The sequence below is a fragment of the Pteropus medius genome, unplaced genomic scaffold (assembly GCF_902729225.1).
Source record: "Pteropus medius unplaced genomic scaffold, Ma_sr-lr_union100, whole genome shotgun sequence".
NCBI lineage: Eukaryota > Metazoa > Chordata > Mammalia > Chiroptera > Pteropodidae > Pteropus > Pteropus medius.
Genome location: NW_024342466.1, coordinates 421,446 through 440,718, shown reverse-complemented (window position 1 = coordinate 440,718; position 19,273 = coordinate 421,446). Strand labels below are relative to the sequence as shown.

At 50.9% G+C, this 19,273-nt stretch overlaps 1 protein-coding gene and 1 long non-coding RNA gene across 5 annotated transcripts; one reads left to right on the top strand and one right to left on the bottom strand.

Annotated features, from left to right (window-relative positions):
- Positions 1-280: 280 nt before the first annotated feature.
- LOC120600572 (uncharacterized) lies at positions 281-12,048 on the bottom strand. Of its 3 annotated transcripts, XR_005652221.1 has the most exons (6): positions 10,342-12,048; positions 8,163-8,270; positions 5,914-6,091; positions 2,597-5,801; positions 2,331-2,509; positions 281-1,858 (listed from the first exon to the last, which is right to left on the bottom strand). It is a non-coding gene; the product is annotated as an uncharacterized LOC120600572 (long non-coding RNA). The 3 variants fall into 3 exon arrangements; XR_005652219.1 differs by lacking the exon at positions 281-1,858 and having other exon boundaries at positions 2,241-2,509; XR_005652220.1 differs by lacking the exon at positions 281-1,858 and having other exon boundaries at positions 2,241-2,509; positions 5,635-5,801.
- Positions 12,049-12,332: 284 nt separating this feature from the next.
- ARL4C (ARF like GTPase 4C) lies at positions 12,333-17,268 on the top strand. 2 transcript variants are annotated; one of them, XM_039859972.1, is made up of 2 exons: positions 12,333-13,571; positions 16,904-17,268. In XM_039859972.1, exon 1 carries the CDS (start codon positions 12,561-12,563, stop codon positions 13,137-13,139), a length of 579 nt encoding a protein of 192 aa, XP_039715906.1. In that variant the 5' UTR covers positions 12,333-12,560; the 3' UTR covers positions 13,140-13,571; positions 16,904-17,268. The 2 variants fall into 2 exon arrangements, with proteins under 2 accessions (XP_039715906.1, XP_039715901.1); XM_039859967.1 differs by lacking the exon at positions 16,904-17,268 and adding an exon at positions 15,685-16,042.
- Positions 17,269-19,273: the final 2,005 nt, after the last annotated feature.

Here is a 19,273-nt window from a genome sequence, read left to right as displayed (position 1 = left end):
GGGCCCCTGGAAGGCGGAAAGGAGGGGGCCGGGCTGCGACGAGGTACCACAGAGAGCTTCGGCAAAAAAGAACATGGTCGGCAGTGCCGGATGCCACCAGGACAAGGGAGATGAGGGCCGAAGGAGATCGGTGTGCGCGGCAGTCAGGCTCTGGGAAGGGGACCACTATCAGCCAGATGTGTCAGCAGACCCAGGGTGGGAAGTAGCTGCCAGCCTGTGGGAGGGAAGGGTGGGACTGTGAATAGGCCAGGGACGCCAAGTTGGGGGGGAGGGGGGAGGAGGACAGGGAGGGCAGGAGAGGGACAGAGGACGAGAACAGGGAGGTAGGAGATAGAGAAGCCAGAGGCAGAGGCAGAGAGGGCAGAAGGGACACAGAGGGCGGACAGGGCCGTTGTGCGGCAGGGGAGGCTAGACTGCGGGTGGCGCTTTAAGAGGATTTGTAAATCTGTGTGTCCTTGTGGCCAAGAGAGTCCCCAGCCCACAGCGGAAGCCAGCACGTGCTGAACGGAAGGTAAGGGACATGCGGATTAGCATGCGGGTGGCGGCGGGGGGCAAGGTAAGGCGTTACCTCCTGTGGGCCCGGCGGGGCCTGCAGTGTGTACCAAGGGGCCACGTCAGCCTTCCGTGTCACACGCGGCTTCTCCTGTGATCGACGAGACCGGAGCGAATCTCCTCGCCATTCTCCTGACTTCCTTTTCAATACGAATCCACTTAACATTAAAATTGTATTATCGAAATAAATCTTTGAACTATGAAGTGCTAAATCTTCGAGGTTACGACACACTCGCTGAAAGGCGTGATCGATCAGCTAGCGCGTAAGAGTCACCGAAGGCCTGGAAGCCTTTTCCGTTGCTGTCGTGATCACCGTCACCCTCCGACACAGCGGCCCTCAGGGCTGGCCTACTAAATGGCAGGTGTGACTTCAAGACTATGAGTGTGACTTTTTATGATGCACCCGAAGTCGGGGCGCAGAGGCCTCTGGGGCTCCAAGAGGAAACTCCCAGTACAGTCGTCGCCCGGACTTGTCAGGGCTCTTGTGCTTGACTCTGTGCCATTCCCCGGTGGCCTGTCCCCGAGATGCTGCGTTGTCCCTTCTCAAGCAAACTTCTTTGTCTTCTCACTTTGGCCCATGATCGAGCCACCTCAAGGCCATCAGGGGCCACTGTGCATTCGGGAGGACACGGGGACAGAACTGCGCACACCGGAGAGCTGACGGAACGCCTGTCAGTTGCGTTTCTTGTTGAGATGTCACCCGACGGTTCTCCTCCCTCCTTTCCACCCCCAGCCCCACGTGTCACACTCTGGGCCGCCTCTCGCTCAGAACGTACGCACGGCTGCTCTCGCCTGCGGTCTCGTCCGCATTTGTCACTAGTCTGTCAACTCCTTGAGGATCAGCACTGCGCCTTAGCGTTCCATCACTGGACACAAAATACAAGTTCACACACTGTGTCTTGAATGAATATTGAATTATTTCCCCCAAAGAATGTATGGTTTTTGAAACGATGGTTGGTTCGTTTCCCGTATGTCATCTGGGCTCTGGTGCAGACATGGACTGTGACTCGTGACTCGCACATACGTGTCTCCTGCATGTCCGTGAACGGTCTTCCGGCCTCACGCGGCAGTGACGGTGGGCTGCCACATGTGACCCTGGGCCGTCGCTGGGTACTCTTCCCACTCGCCTGTCTGAGAGTGTTCCTTCTCTTTGTTGAGTGGGAAAAGGAGTTGCGATGACCAGTGTTGCCATGTCCCATGGCCCAGGCTGGCTACGGGGGGCCACGGCTGGACGAGACGGTAGGCAGACAGCCTTGCAAGAGAAAAAAGAGGATGAGGAAGGAAGGAAAGACAGGAAATTGGAAATCTGAAAAGAGGAAAGAGTGAGGTGGGAGTAAAAGAATTAGAAGAAAGAAAAACAATCTGAAGAGAAATGAAGGAGATGCGTTTTCCGAACGTGTAATTACTTAACTCGCCAACCAGATAACACATTTCCTGAGTAGACGTGTCACGCCTCGGACGTAAACAGATTTCCCCTCAAATGCTCCAATGGTGTGGACACACTCAAATCTTAATAAATGTTACGGAGTGACTTGTGTAATCACCTCCACGCACACGTAATATAAAGAAAATATCGTATGCTCGGCAATTCATGTAACAACTTAGGGAGCTTTCTTCAGCAGACGTAATCTGAGGAGTAGAAAAATAAAGATCCAGAGCATTGAGAGAAACAGAATTAACCACGGAGGTGATATTCTTTGGCTACTTATATCGGTATATTGTTTCCTGCTAGGTACTCGCTTCCAATGCTGACTGCTCAGAGACTATAAAAAACCCACCTCAAGCCATCCGAACACAGGATTTTTAAAAAATTAATGTTTCGTTGCAGAGAGCGTTTATCAGGAGAGTGACTTCGACAAAAGAAAACAGAAAAAAAAAAAGTCAGAAGAAATGGTGATTTCGGCCATTTGACTGTAAGAAGGCACGAGGCTCAGGTGGCTTGGGTCTTTCTGGTAGCCTGAAAAGAAATAAAAAGCAGGGAGTTTACAAAAATTATTGTGGAGAGGGCAAAAGCCAGATCAACACGAGCAGACGTGATCAATACCGGGGATGATGACACGGTCAATGACCCTGGTCAGACTCGGTTGCTCCCTGCGTGGCGATGTTTCATTCTAAACGTTTCCGTTCCTCATACAACTGCATTAAGAAGTCAAAAGTAAAAATGGTCTGGAAGGATGGTTTTTGTTTTTGTTTTTGTTTTTTCAGAAAAACGTTACTTCCACAAGAAGCGTTGACGCTTGAAGGGGAGACCATCGGCACGGCGCACATTAGCAACATGGAGAATGTCTATCTACCTCGTGGGCGGCCAGGACCCATACGTAAATAACACACGTCCTTTAAAAAGGAAAGGCGTCCTCTGTTCCCGCAGGAAGCTCCGCCTACATGTCCATGAGCCACCTCTTCCTCTCGACTCGCTCTTCGCTGAGCATCGCCGGGCTCTGCTCTGCCTGGCCCATTCCAGGCAGCGCACGCGCGCGTATGGGTGTGCGTGGTGGAGGGGAAGTGTGCAAAGTCAGTTCTCCAATACCTACCCGAACTGCTGGAGGCTACTTCTCCTCTGCTTTCCTGTGATAAGGTGGTAACGATATGCAGGTTAAGCGACATAATGAAAGAGCATTTGCATGCACGCACGGCAGAAGGGAGAAATTTTAGTTTTTAAGTAACGGCTCACAATGTCTCCATGGGCATAGTTCAGCCCATCGTTTTCTATTCAAGGTCAGCCCTGGAGAAGATCTTTTGAAAACCTGCAAAGAGCTTGGGATGTTGGCAGGATGACACCTTCCCCAAAGGTTAAGGGTTTTGGAAGGGTTAACCCTCTTCCCCACTTCCGCCCCCAGGGGAAAGCACTTCTAAATGTTAATGTTACATTTACCCTTGTCGGCCTGACCTTGAGGTAGCAGAATAGCAGCTCTCAAGGTGAAGGGTGCTGTCCATCAGTTCGCCCGGGGAAATGCTTCTCAAGCCCCGTCTAGGTCATACCCGAAGGTCGCTTTCACGGTTCTATGCAGCTGGACGTGAATCACTTATTTATGGATATTTGACGTCGGTTGCTGCGGTAATTCAGTCTCTGGATGTGTGTTATATTTAATTCTTTCTTGAATGCAGGGCAGAATTTAGAGCTTTTGAAATTTGAACATGCATGCAGGCATTTTTTTTCTTTTTTGTGCATGCATTCTTTGTTATTATGAAAATATTTTCATGCACGTGAAAAGCAAATTCAAACAGTGCGGGAGGTATATGGTAAAACACGTCTCTTTTCCATCCACATACTCAGTTCCATTGTCCAGAGATAACGTCTACTAGTCGTCTCTTGTCTTCCTGCATTTCTTTTTGGAAAATTCCCACGTGTACCATATAGCTACATATCCATCTACTAGGATACACGCACATTCAAACATATATGTGTACATATATGTGTGTATGTACATAGATACACACTATTTTTCATCAAGAAGGAAGTATTTGTGTATTGCACTTTTCTGATTTATCAATATCTGAGTGATCGTAACCATGACAACACACACAGATTCATCCCATTCCTTTTGAAGCTCTGAAGTCTTTCATTGCACGGGAGTATCTTAGATTATTTAATACTTTTGCCACAGTTTCTGGCCAGTGCAAACAGCCTCTCATGGACCATGCCTGTCTGCAGCCAATTCTGACCTTTTGGCTGCATGTGATTTGAACCCTGGTTTCTCAAATCATCATTCTGCCCCAAAGTCTAGGCTTAATTTTTATATTCGATTTCATGACTTCTTTGGCAAAGAAAAACCTCGAGTTGTTTTTATTTAGTTATTTTGCCCACTTAGCACTAGATAAAATCATAACAAAGACATGGCCCATGAGCAGCAGGCTGGAAATTAAGTTAAGAAACACTAGATAAATAAGCTAGGATTCAATAAGAGCTAGTGAGCTTCTTCGACCACAGAAATTAAATTTACTCTCATTTCTTTGCTTTTGTTTTTCTTTATCTTTTCATCCTGGGTCGTAACAGGCTGGAAAGCTGGAGGATTTATGGTTTCTGTCAGTCTTGCTTTTCCCATCTATATCAGTCCATCACAGATCAGAAAAACTGGGGCTGCATCCAGGCCGGACGAGACTCGACCAGCAGCCAAAGGTCCAGACGCAGGAGACAGGGAGAGGAGCTTCTAGATGTCCAGCCGGTTGTTGGGACAGCAGCAGATGAGGAGGGCACAGAGGCCCAGAATTCTGGACCGTGGGCGTCCATGGGCACCATGGGAAGCCTGCAGCCCAGTATTCTGGGCAGTGGGCATCCATTGACACCATAGGATGCCCTAGGAGTGCCACCAAGTGAACTCAGCGCTCAGCAGCTCTTGGGGATAGAGGTCCCTCTGGGCTCAGGGCGTGGGCGGGGCGGGGCTGGTGGTCTTCAGTGACTGCTGCAGAATGGCGCTGATAGTTTAGTCCCTTCTCCTAAAAGTTCACACTTTCTCTCCAGAGTTCTTTGTCCTGATGTTTCATGGCCATATTTTAGCTCTTCCGGACTACCTGCTACCCGATTAATTTGTGATACTGTTTTCTATTTTGCTTCCTGTGCTTAGCATTTTTCGAGAGAAGCATAAATACACTTTCTCTAAGGTTTAGCTTTGAAAAAGACTCATTCAGTATCTGGAAGGAGACACAAGCCCTTGATGCCTGCGTCACCTCCAAGGAGGGCAGCTGTGGATAGAGGGGGTGGGGGAGACAGGAAAAGGGACTTCCTTTCTACCGAGGACACTTGTCTACCCTCTGAACATTACACTGTGTACTGTACCTAATCAAAAACCACTTTAAAATGATCGATTTAATCAAGTCTATCTTAATTCTCTTGAACGTCAGTTTCTCAAGAGAGAAAAACTCGTTCTACTGTGAGCAAATTATGGGCTGGACCCTCCATTAAGCTTGCGATGTCTTTGGGATGAAAATATCAGACATAAGAAAAAGGAGAGGGAGAGAAGAAGGAGGAACTAAACTCACCTTCCTGCGCCTTCATTTTTTTGTCCACATGTCCTTTCATTTTATCTTGGTCTCTTTTCCCCTTAGAATTTTCTCTATTGTTGGGTAGAGGTCACGTCTCCTTACCTTCCATTTTAGGTGTCACTTTACTGGAATGTTCTTCTGGGTCATGTGAGGGGTGGAGACTTGGGATTGGGGCCTAAATTCCTTCACTCGTCATCTCCTTTGTATAGACCAGGCGGCGTTGCTTTATGCCGCTGGGCAAACACTAGTATCCGACGTCCCACCTATTTCTAGAACATTGAGGCAGAAGCTAGATTGAAGAAAGCAGCCGAGGCCAAGGATCTAAGTCGACTTGCCCTTGTCTACCCATGAATGTAAGAAGGCCGGTCCCACAGAGCTTACCTGTCCTTGGAGAAGGGGATAGACACTGAAGCCACTCTTGGATGCATGTCCCTTCACTGATCACAATGAAATGTGACCAGTGATGGACTGGGCTTGAGCCTGTCAGATTAGCCACCGTTTTCCCCTGGGAAGTAAGCAGAGTGGACAGTGTCCTGTGCCTGGGTAAAGTTGGCTCCTTCTGCGTGCAAAAAAAAAGGAAATACCACATTCATCAAAGACGTAAATAAAGGCAACCATCTTATATAGAAGAAAAACCAAAACGTGTGATTTTAAAGGGCTCGTGGTATTAATTCCTAGAACCATTTCTGAAATAGGATGCTCTGGGCTCTGTTTGACTGGGTGTGAGGAGCACGTTTGTCTACTGTCTGGCGCTGTTTGATGCCCTTGTCAGTAATCCTGGAGGAGACGCATCTAGAGAGATCAGTCCTCTGTGGCGAGCTCTCTGGCTCTTGGCAGTGACAATGAGTGAGAAATCGTGAGAAGCACGTGGGATCGACTACTGAGAGCCGAGAGGAGGAGAAAGTCCACGCCCCATCATGAGGGGCCACCAACATGCTGTGGACTGATGACCAAGGAGACAGTCTAGTGGCCGTGATCAGAGACAGGGAGGAGAGTGTGATTTTATAGCTGTGCGTTTGGGGGTCGTGGGCAGTGATGTATCCCTGAACCTCTGACTATTCCCGATGGTCGTCGGCATGACGCTCGCCTGCATCGTAGGGGCAGCACATGGAGCAGCAAAGGTAAGAGAAGGTACTACCAGTTAGCCCGGCCAGTCACTTTTCCTAGGGGAAAAAATCTTAAAAAGCTGGAGCGATCAACATGGTCAATTGAAAGTCCAGGCAAGAAGGGAGCCAGGAGGCCTCTGAGTTTTTCCTTTGGTCACCCATGGCCTTTGGAAAGCAGATTGAGGAGATCGGAGGGGATGGGAGCCAGGAAGTAAAAGGGATTTTTCTATGATTGATGAAGCAAGGTATTCGACTCCATAAGCGCCGTATAACTCATGAGAGAATAACAATCTTAAGCGGCTGTATCTCGAACGAGAGCAGCAGTCGAGAGCCCTCTTCAGAGGCTTGGACCATATCCACGTAGGGGACAGTTCCACGAGAAGCCAACTGCTGTCTTAAAAGGGAAGCGTCATCCTCAGTGACCACACAGTGGACAAAGGGAGAGCTGGCAAACACGACCTGTCCTCCTCCACCCAGTAAGGAGGACCGACAGGGCTCCGCAGAAGCACAAAAGCGCAATTGTTTTCCTCTCTCTTGGGTCCAGGTTTTAATTAAATGAAAATAATAGGCATTGCAGTCCACCTGGGGAGGAGGGAGGAGAGATGAAAGTAATCTGTCTCCATCAAATATTTTTCAGTTCAGGGCTCCAGTCACCAGTATGTATTATCCATCTTTTTTTCTTCTCTCTCTCTTTCTTCGCTAGAGCTTTTAGAGTAGAAATTTAATTACAGTGATTGAATTATTAAAGGAATCAGGAAGAACTTTTGCATACCAATCTTTTTCTTCTCTTTCAGCTGAAAAGGCGCTAGCGTTGATAGTTTTGTCATTTTAGTAGACCCGAGTTCAGCGTTCCAAAGTGTCGAATCTTAACGTCTTTGATAAAAGTTCACTCAAGAGATGAAATTTAAGTTGTATGGAGAGGTTTAAAACCATCTTACACAAGACTCTTATCCAAAAATAACAGCAATAGGAAAGATAATGACTTCTAAATTATCATACCTATTTCGGGCACATAATCAAGATTGACAATTGATAATGAAGACTTGGATGGGGGAAAAAATCTTTTAGCTATTTTTTTTTTTTAAACCAAAAATAGCAACAACTACAAAATGATCTTAGTAACGACACTTGGGAACACGAGGTCCTACATCGTCTCAACGCTGTTGCTTCACAAAATAGAAAAATAAGGTGCTCTGAACTGTTTTGTTTCGTTAAAACCATGAACTTGAACGGTTAATAGAAGAGTGGGTCCTTTTTATGTCCAGGCTTTGGGCGACTCGAATGAAGCGAAAGGCCATGACAAGCATCGCAGGTGCCTATTTGCCTCCACCGAAACCTACCGCCCCATCCACGAAACCCCCCTTTGGAACCAGTGCCGTTCAGTCCCTTCCTCGTGCAGTCTGAGGCTGGCACTGCCCCTTGAGTTAAGAAAGCGTCTCTCCAGTGACAAAGACATTCTCTGTCTGGGACTCCTCATGACTTCCGGGAGTGTGGGCGGCAGCTTCGTTCCAGAAACATTCTCACCTGACAAAACCTCGATCCTGGATCACCTGGCTCCGGCTGCTTCAGGCCTCATTGCTTCCTCTGTCCAGCTGGCCTCCTTTATTCTCGAAGAAATCTAGTCCCGCAGCCCTAGACAGAGAACCAGGTTAGGGAGTCACTCGTTTGTTCGTTCGTTCATTCATTCATTCATTCATTCATTCGGTAAATATGGAGTGAACATTTACTAGGCACTAGGCAAATCTGCCTCTGTAGAGGCCTCCCTCTATTATACGAGAAGCTCAGTAGAGGGCACTCCTGTATTATAAGCTAATCCTAGGGGGCAGTGAACCCGAACCCAGCAAACCAATCAGAAAACGCAAATGATCACATCATATGCGCACTCGTGGGTGGGCACACCCACGTTCCTGTCTTTATCCCTATGCACACTGTGGCTGGAATGCTCACCTCTGCATTTTGTGTCATTAACTTGCTAAAGCAAAGGTAGCAGCGATGGACTAGAATACATTGCTCTCTATTCACTGGATCGACTCAAAAGCCATCCTAATCGGTGGTCCGCTTTATTTCTAAGCCCTTAAGGAAATGAAGAGGTAATATTTTAGCATCCAATTTCAGAATTACTACCAAGTTATTGCATTCTGTTTAACTTGAACTGATTGAGCTCTTTTCTGGGTGTAAAGTCATCTCGATGCAGAAGAGATGGAGTAAGGAGCTGAAACGCTGCGGCCGCTGGAGTGAAATTCATCTCGAGCCAGACACGAGTGCACGTGTCTTCTGATTGACTAAAATGAAGAAAGTAGCACAATGGGAGCGAGTGTTTTCCATTCAGTGGAACACGAGCCGAGTGAGGGGGCCGTCACCGCTCAGATGACTATGTACTGCATTATAAAACTGGTTTCTTTACAGTTACCAAAGCTAACGTTTAGGAAGCACCTACTACGTGCCGGGCATGGCGCCACTTTACGTGGATTACGTCGCTTATTCTTCCCTGCATGTGTTAGATGCATTTTATAGCTGGGAGGCTTGAGGCACGGTGAGCTGGTGTTGCCGCGTGGCTGGGACGTGGTGGGAAACGCACAGCCCCCTCCCCGTCTGGCGAGGTAGCCTGGGCCGTCAGCCAGGACGCCACGTCCAGGTAGAAGTGGCCCTAAGTCGGCCTTGCGTTCTTTTCCTTTCCTTTCATCATTAGTGTGTTTTTCAATGGAAATTCGTATTTGAAAGAAAGTTGACTCAGCCAAATGACATTTTTATGTGATAGAAGTTAAATTATCAACTGTAAAATCAACTTATCACCTGGTGAGTGAAATTAGAATGTAGCGCAGTTGCTATTCAATTATGGCGAGTCGCTGGTTAATGGCTCTGTTCTGGAAGGCTCTATTAACGTCTATTAATCTGCTTTTTCTGCTGGACAGCAGACAGCCCTTTAATGCTCAGCCCTACTGTGGGGGGTACAAAATGCGGGGGCTGCAGACAAAACCACTCTTGGCAGTAATTAGTACAGCACCAAGAAAACACATTGGATGTTTTACTAAAATATTTCCATCTTACTATCCTTAAAATAAAAGCTAGACCCGACTGCGGGTAGACGCAAATGAGAGAGAGGGTTACATATTAAGATCATCGTGGGAGCCATCGAGAGGGTTCCGGTCTAGTCTGTCCCTTCCCAACGCTTAGGTCCCGAGCTGCCAATCAAAGTCTCATTTCAGGCTGGCACCCAGCTTAGGCCCGGCCCGTGGCAGAAAGGAACGAGAGAGAAGAAACAGTCTCGTGAGACAATGGCTACCTGTGAGGCAGATCTTGAAGAGAGGGAAGAAAATCACTCCCCAAATACAAAGCCCTGTCTGCCCAGGGTTCCCAATAACTGACATGACCTCAGTATAATTTATGCCTGTATCTCTCCTTCTTGCTTGCTCGCTACCATTTGCCCTTTTGGGAAAAGAAGTCTATTCTTCTTTGGGAACCGCTGGGCCAGTTTTAGTCCCTGGGCCTCATCCATCAGTGTGTTCCATCCTTCTGAACAAGGATGCTTGCTTCAGGGGTGGGCCAGACAGGCCAAAGGGATGTGTCCTCCACGCTTTTGTCCCAGTTATTGGGGAAAAGATACATCTTTTTTCCTCTAGGATCTAAACCAAGGATGTAAGCCCGAGGCTGCCAGTAGGAAAACAAATGCATACAGAAGGAAACAGAAGAAATGAAGACATACCTGGGTCTTAATTATGAACTTGTCAATTACGCCAGTGAATATATTTTCATTTTTGTCCAACTCAACTCAAGATGAATTTCCGTCTTTCGCAACTGACTTCAGGCTGCTTACGACTTCGTGCCCCCATTCAATTACAACAGTGTGTGAGTGGAGTGAGAGGGAGCAGACAGGCCTTCCGCCCCGGGCACGGATACCACAGGGCTTGGGACAGGCTGCCTGCACCTAGGTTCCACCTTGACAAAATTGCAAGCATCTGGGCGGTGGTGCCATCTGGCAGGTGGACAGAATCATCTGCAAGGCCATTTCCGGTCTCTGGACCCACTGTGGAGGGCAGATGACTGTGATGGCTGTTACCGCCATGGGAATTCAAAAGATTCTCATGGTCTTCTCACATGGTTCGGTACCAACAAAACCACATAGCATAGCTCCCGACAGGAAGGCGGGAAGGAAAGCATTGTTAGAAACTTGTGATTTTTATCCCCAAATGCTTATCATTTTCATTTCCGTCCCCCTCGACACCACTTCCGTCTTTTCTGCTCCTAAGCGGGAGTCGAACGACTGACGTGACGGTGCATTCATTCCCTGCTGGCTGTCTCTCCTCTCCAGCGGCTCTGTGCGTTTCCCACAATGCACTGTTTCCTCCGCACCCAGAGAAGATGCGCGCTTGCTACGTGTCCGCAAACCCCGGAATAAAACCACTGGGTGGGGTGGGGGGAGCTGGAAACCAGGGACTCGCACTGGTGTTTGTTCCCTCTGGTGCCACCAACTTCAAGCTATGGACACGTTTTGTTTCAGCCCCCAAGTGCCTCGGAAGCCCCAGGTGCTCTTAGAGTAGTTCACCTGCGGGCAGGTGGTTCTCGGTTCTCAGAGTGGGTGGCAGAGGTGCTCTCCTGGGATGCTAGCGTTTCACCTGGGATGTCAGCATAGTTGGTGGGAACGAAACACGGGAGCCGAAGGGCTTGTCTGGGAATGGTGAGCCGTCCGAGCTATCTGCGGATGAGGTGTCTTTATCCCCCAGACTGCAGCCTAAGATGCAAATGCCGGACCCAGCACTCGTGGGCAGCCATCAGGCGGGAACAGCTCGGGCTCTGGGGCACCCTGGGCACAAACCCGGGCACCCAGTGTGGTGGTCCGCGGAGTCCCCAGGAGCTCGGGGAGGAACGCGAGCCAGGGTATTCCGGAGGGCCTGGGCCCAGGCAAGGCAAAGGGTGCCTGGGTGGGCACGCACCGGGGCTGGCGGTTCACCGAAGTCAGCACTCCCCTTTTCCTTCTTGGGGGGGTCCAGTGACATGACCCCACCGCCCTCATTCCCAAGTAGGGCACTCTCACCTCGCCCCGCCCTGGGCAAACGCTGCCCCTGCCCGCTTCTCTCCGGACTCCGGGCCGCGCCACCGCCCGCGGAGCGGAGCGGGGACCCCCGAACCGGCTCCTCCAGAACGGCTGCACCGCCCCCAGCTACGATCCGGCCGGGCCGAGCGCCGACCGGGACTGGGGGGGGCGGGCGGGAGTTCCGGGAGCCGGGAGCTATTTTTATAAGATGCATCAGCCGACAACAAGGGGGAGCAGGCTCCCGGGCCCATTGTCTGGGCGCGGCGCGGGAGGGGACACCGAGGGCGAGTCCCCACGCCCCAAAGGGCGCGAAAACGGCCCGCGGGGCGGGGAGGTGCGCGCCCGGCCGGGGCCGCGGGGGCGTGGTCGGCGGGGCGGGGCCCGCGGGGGGCGGAGCCGGGTCCCTCCGGCCGCTGCAGGCTGGTGGCGGCGGCGGCGGCGTTGGCGGCGGCGGCGCGGCGCGGGGACTGCGCGGACAGGCAGGCGGCAGAGACGCCCGGGGAAGCCCGCGCCCCGCCTGCGCCTCCGCGGCGCGCCCCGGGAGCGGGAGCGGCCCCGAGCGCTGGGAGCCCCGAGCCGCCCGCCGCGGAGAGCGGGGCCCGCGGCCGGAGCTCGCGGGGGAGGGCGCCGGGCGCCCGCATCCTGCGCCGCGGCGGCGGCGGCGGCTTCGCGGGACACAAAAGCCGGCGAGACGCGATGCCCGGCGGGCGCGGGGACCCCGGCGTCTGAGCCCGCCGAGCCGCGCGCCCCTGGGCGACCGAGGCCGGCCGGGTCGCGGCCGAGGGGGGCAGGCGGGGCCCAGGTGCGCCCGGCCGCGTCGCGCCCGTGACCGCTCGGGGGGCGGCGCCCTCCCGCCGCAGCCGCAGTGGCCGGCGCCGCAGCGAGGAGCCATGGGCAACATCTCCTCCAACATCTCGGCCTTCCAGTCTCTGCACATCGTCATGCTGGGCTTGGACTCGGCCGGCAAGACCACGGTGCTCTACCGGCTCAAGTTCAACGAGTTCGTGAACACGGTGCCCACCATCGGCTTCAACACGGAGAAGATCAAGCTGAGCAACGGCACGGCCAAGGGCATCAGCTGCCACTTCTGGGACGTGGGCGGCCAGGAGAAGCTGCGGCCGCTGTGGAAGTCGTATAGCCGCTGCACGGACGGCATCATCTACGTGGTGGACTCGGTGGACGTGGACCGGCTGGAGGAGGCCAAGACGGAGCTGCACAAGGTGACCAAGTTCGCCGAGAACCAGGGCACGCCGCTGCTGGTCATCGCCAACAAGCAGGACCTGCCCAAATCGCTGCCGGTGGCCGAGATCGAGAAGCAGCTGGCGCTGCACGAGCTCATCCCGGCCACCACCTACCACGTCCAGCCCGCGTGCGCCATCATCGGGGAGGGCCTCACCGAGGGCATGGACAAGCTCTATGAGATGATCCTGAAACGCAGGAAGTCCCTCAAGCAGAAAAAGAAGCGGTAATGCGCCCGGCTGCGTTCCGGAGCGAGGGGGGAGCGGCGAGTGAGTCAGGAATGAATGAGTGGATGACTGGGGGGTGGGTGTGCGAGGCCTCGCCCCCCACGAACAAAGACAGCGAACCAAAGCGATGCTTCCGATTTTTACAACGGAATCTCTGCGCCCCAAAGCAGGACTAGTGACTTAACCCGGGTGCGTAGGCTGACTTGCCAGCCCGCCCGCGACCCGCCCCCACCCCCAGCCCCGGGGACCTTTTGTCTGAAGGCCAGAGCGCCCTAATGGGGTGGGAGGCCACCCGGGAGAGTGGAAGTGCAGAAGCCGCCGCTGCCCTCCTGGCCCAGGTGGAAGGCTCAGACGACAGACACAAAAGCGATTTCTTCCTACTCCAGCAGGGCCAGAAGTTCAGGCTGCCCCGCCCTCACCTGTGAGTTACCTGAGGTACGCAACCTCCGGAACCCTGGGGGGGGGGTCCCCATCTGGAGGCATGTTGGCTGTGGGAGGTGCTGGAGCGACAGCCACTCCTTGCATTCATGGGTGGTGGAAGCTGGATAATTTTATGTCACAGGGCAGGCCCCTGTTGAAATTTCATTCGTCCTGCTCTCGGCCTAAGCGAGGCTGGTGGTTTGGGCCATCAGAGGACTGCCTGGAACAATACACAGCCTGAGGGCACGGGGCGTTGCGTTGGCCTTGGCCTTGGCTGGGGAACGGCCCGGGAAGACGCCCCTTTCCTGGTGCTTTGTGGTGGCTACGGAAGACCAGTTTCGTTGAGAACTGCTTTTCAGCCTGGAATCAAACATCGTCCAGATGGTTTGGACCCTGTCCATGGGTAGGTCATTATCACAGAAAGAGACCAATAAAAAAAAAACAACTTGGAGGTGGTGGCAAATGATGCATTTACTGTTTGCAGGATAGTTAAAGGTGTCTGAAGGGTAAGGCTCTGGGTGTAAATGCTGGATGGGTGTGTGTGTGGACACAGGGACCTCCTTCTGTACTGTGTAATCGGCATCAATACCTAGACCCGTATGCGTGGAATCTCAAATTCTCCTAGCCTGCTCATTGGTTTGTGTGAGCACACCAGCTGCAGATGTGTGCTGAATTGCAAGATGGTTTTTGCAAGGGATGTCTCATAATACTAACCGCTTAATGATGGGTTTTGGTTTTCAGACATGTTAAAAAAAAGTTCTACGAATGAATACTCACCTTAGAAATATTCACCGCAGGAAAAAAGACTTTGCCCTTCTTTATCCTTTTAGCTGCAAGTGGCGACATGCTCACACTTCTAATTGGGTTCATCGTGGCCTTTCTGGTTTTAGTAGTCCATTAAAAAATTCTTCATTCGAGTATTTGGTGTCATGCGCCAAAAAAATAAAAAATAAAAAATGAAACCCCACCTTGTTGCGAAAGCTGACCTCGTTGAATGGATTTAAAAGGGAAGGGAAAGCAGCAGGATGGGCTCCTTCTTCATTCGTCCCTGTGGGAACTGGCCTGCGTGGCAAATGCAAACCACAGTGAGCGCTTGAGATACAAGCAAGCGTGTGACGTCACGGTCACCTGCGCTCGGGCACTTCACGGTGTACTTGAAAGAGGCTTTGGAACATAAAGTGAAAGAAGAATAAATACATATTTTTAATAATGTAATTTTAAAAATTTCTTTATAATCAGGACTGAGTCTTGGTTTGCAGAAGCTGTCATTTGCCCTGAAACATAGTATCAGAAGGGAAACTTACTCTTTGATTTCTATTTCCTCTTTGAATCCATGTTTACAGGTAGAATTATGTTTTTTTTTCCCCCACCGTTATCAATTAATTTACGATGGAGGCCTATAGAAATTGGACATGGTCATGCGTGAGCATGTGAGTTAGTCAATTACAAATATATGCCTATTGTCCACTGCACTCACAAAGTTAATTTAAGAACCAGAGGTAGAATTCCTGGCTTCCTGCTTGAAACCCAATTCTTCGATGAGATATTTTAAAGAAGGAACCTAGCAGCCCATCTTCCTTTTTTCTCGGTGTATTTGGTACCTTCCAATGCTGGTCTTTTTGTAGAAACTCAGTAGAGAAAATATAGCTGAGCAGTGTTGAAAAGCCTGCAAGATTTTGGTTTACATATCGACAGCATATTATTCACTGATTTCTAAATGGGCTGGTCCCATCATCTGAAGATTCTGTATAGAATTATTAAAAAAAAAAATCCATCTTCTTTATTTTCTTCACATGAGACGATTTCTTAAGCACTTTGACATTTTGGTAGTTCCTCACTCTTGAGAGAATAATATATTTATTTTGTGACATTGCAGATGCCAAACACTGTAACCTTCTCGTGCTAACAATTCTTAGGTTCAAGATCACTGTTCAGATCCTGCCATGCTTCACAACGGATGCGAAACGATTTTGGTTTTTTGCGTTATCGATACTTAAAGGGTGCAGTCAGCTGTTAGTAATTGTGCAGTAAAGTAAAACCCTGTGGTGTCTCGGCTCATAGCTAAGAGTCTCAGTTGATTTCTGTAACGTTCGACTAGTAAAAGCCCATTTTGTCTCTGACCAAACAGGAAGCACAGGTCACAATCGCCTTGGAGTGGTCGGTGGGGGTGTCCCCTCCAGCATGGCAGTCGGTGATGTATGATGCCTCCTGCCCTCGGAGAATGAATGGGTGTCACACAGAGGAAGTGGGCCTCCCCACGTGAGCTTCTGAAATGTTTTTCTCATAGGCACAGGGAGGCCAGCCCTGTTTCAGAACAATGTTCTTCACAAGTTCTCTGTCATGGTGTTGGGACTATGTCTCCCGGTTTCAGTTTTCATTTCTACTGCTGTAATTCTCTGTCCTGACCATCCTCCTCGTCTGTTCCCGCTCCCTTTTATATGCATATACGATGCTGTGAACAGAAATAAATTATTTATACAATCAAACGTTTGGGGACATTGTCTGCGGACGGTTTCTGCTCCTGTTCCTTTCTAGGCCTGCCGAGTGGAGGGACGGGTCACAAGGTGATCTCTCGACCTGGATGAATCGTCTCTGCTTTTTTGATTTAAGTGTCTGCTCCGCCCTCAGTGGCGGATGGAGAGGTACCTGTCCCCCTTCCCGTGCCTGTCAGTGGTCTTCACAAATCCTGTAGGAGGGTGACCTCAATGCCCGGCCCGGCCCCAGCCTCTCAGTTATTAAAACTATGATGGTTAGCCACTTCAAAGATATTATCTGATTACGCAAAATCGGGAGTTCCCGTGTGCTCACCGGTAGTGATCACGGAGCTGCTCAGGGTCTTGGCTGCCGCTCACCTGGCCCCATCCGAAGGAGTCCTCTTAGATAGTACATGTGGTTAGACCATCGTGACCTACACGTGACCTTGGGACAAGTTCCACTTTCTAAAGAAAAAGCAATGGGGCCAGAAGCAGTAGAACCTCTGACAGGTTCTACACGTCGCTCATGGGGGCGGATATTAAGCAACACGATTAAATAATAGTGGGGAGCCATTAACTCTGGAGCCGAAAAAAGCCAGCTTCAGATCTGACTCGAATGGGCAGGGCCCCGCGATTTTGCTGAAGCCTCGAGCCTCACTTTCCCCACACTTAAAATGGAATCGTGGTGGTTGTCGGGAGGGCGAAACACACGAATGAATGTGAGGTGCTCATCGCCCGGCACCCAGCAAGGGCTCGAGAGCTTTTTGCTTCGGTTGTGGCGGGCTGCTGGCAACATGCAGAAAGCGTAATCAGTTAACCTTACCACAGGCCTTTAGATTAGGTCACTGAATCTCCCTTTTTTGTTCCTACTAGTTTGGTGTCATCGTGTCAAAGCAGGCTGCTGACTTCAGACCCAGGCCGGAATGGAGTCAAACAAACAGCTATAGAATCTGACCATCCCAGGGGTGCCTCTCATCCAGAGCTGTGAGAGGCCGAATTAGGAGCAAAACGGGTCTCCAGACTCTCGAATTCTCGCTGCCCATTCGGCCGGTCTCGCTGGGCTTCAAGCCTGCAGAACCACAGCGAACGCCCAGCGTAACACGGAGCACACAGCACGTGCTCAGTATATGCCGGTCGGACGTCTTAATTCACGTTGGCTGGTTGGGGTTGTAAACTTTCAAGGGGGCGTTATGTAAAATAAATGCTTACTTCCCATTAAATCTTTTCATGAAGATGGACATACACAAAGTAACATTTTTCAAGACCATCATTGTGAGATGAGTCATTCGTAGAAGGACCGTGAAACTTTTACACACGAGTGAAACATTTATGAGCTTAGTGATTTTTCTTTAAGAAATGAGCAGAGCTTGACTATGTAAGTCACGCTGCTACAGAAGCCGATGTTTCAGAGTCAGGTGCCATTAAAAGTGCTCACATGCCATTTCTAAGCCCTGAAAACTGAAAAACGCTTTCAGCACTGAAAACTGAAACCTCACTTAGAAAAACCATTGTCCTTCCTCCATACAAGTAAAAATACTAAAAAGAAACAAAAATTGAAGCTTGTTTTTTTGATACAACCTTCATTTAACTTGGTTTAACAATTGAATCCTAGAGGAGCCAGGTGACACTTGGACAGTATTGTTCGTTCTACGTTTTCCAGTAAAGTGACCAGGAATGACCCCATCACTGTGACCTCTCACCCCTGAGGAGGCTCATTTTAATCCTAAGCGACTGCTGTGTTTTCCCCATCTGAACTCCCCCGCCCCCACCCCGAGGTTTCAGTTCCTCATTTGTAAGTTTCTGTCGCATGATTAAGGGAGGGCATCTTGCCTTAACATTCGGTGCCTTCGCGTTTGTCTTCAGTGCTCTAGAAACCGGTCTCGTACCAACATCACAGACTGTTCGATGCCACGTTCAGGTGGCACCAAGGAAGGACAAGTTCCGTGCACAGAGCAGAAGATAAAAGGCCCGAGATGATGGAGGGGGTGAGGGGAGCCTAGACAGGAACTGGATGCTCCGCGATGTCACAGCTGTCACAGCTGTCGCCTGCCCCGCTCACCTTCCCCTCCCCTCCCCTCCTCTGCTCCCTCGTGCATCCGATGCCCACAGTTTGGCATTCGCCTGCCAGGACCCGAATTCTCCACCTCAGCTGCTGTGCAGGCCTTTGTGCTCTGTCCGCAAACCTACGCTTATCCTTAGCCCGGCCTCTGCTTCTGCTCTTCCTGGCTCGGCCAAAGCCTGTTTCAAATAGAATTCACACGACCCTGGAGCACTTTACACATTGGTTTTGCACAAGGTCTGATCGAGAATGGGGCTGAGAGGAAATTGAGAACGGGGCTTTCTGAGAAGGTGGCATGTCGTGTCTTCAGCGAGGTTAGAAGTGAGAACGAAGGAAGGTGTGGGTTAGCCCCGCCTGAGTTTCTGGAACCTGCGATGGCTTTCTTTGAATGGTGTGGCCTTACGTGCCACTCCGGGCCTTAACGTCTCCTCGTGAAAGTCTCCCAGTGAGTACATTCTGAGAGTGTGACAGCCTGGAGTGAAAGGAATAAGCAGAGCAGTTTTCAAAGTTGTTTCATAGCATGGGTTTGAGTGGGCGAGCCTCCCTTCTTCACGTACTAATTAAAATCACGGGACACAGTGATGCTAAGGACGGCTCTACGTATTTCTATCTCGACTTCGTGTTGTGTAATTACAATAGAAGTCGCTACTCATCTTCATCGAGCACTCAGTGTGTGCTGGGCGCCATGCTACGTGGTTCATCTGCTTGATCTCTTCCTGCCAAGGGCCCCAAGAGATCAATTCGTTAATCAAATAAATTAATCAGTTGACGTGTCCGCACTTGCGGAAGAGGAAACTGAGGTGAAGAGACATCAGGTCACCTCCCCGAGGCCAGTCCTTTTTTGAGGAGGAGCCCAGTGAAACGCACCCCACCCTCCGCCCCCGGTCCCTGAGACCCAGAGGCTGAGCTCCGGGAGGGGCCCCCAGCCCGCTGCCCGTGGAGATGAAGGAATCCGGGACTGGGAACCCACGGAGAAGAGTATGGGGGCTCGTGTCGCCGCTGGGCAGCGCCACCCCCGGCCACAGAGAGCCACCGTCTCTCACCCCAAGAACTCACGCTCACCATCGCCCACACGCCTGACCCCGAGCCCCGGGCCCTACCTTGACTGCTTAGAGGACAGACGCATTGGAGTCTGGGGAAACGCAGTCCCTCAGCACCGACTTCCTCCTTGAAGCTCTGTCGTC

Coding starts and splice junctions, on each gene's coding strand:
- ARL4C (XM_039859972.1), top strand. CDS start 12,561: ATGGGCAACATCTCCTCCAACATCTCGGCCTTCCAGTCTCTGCACATC.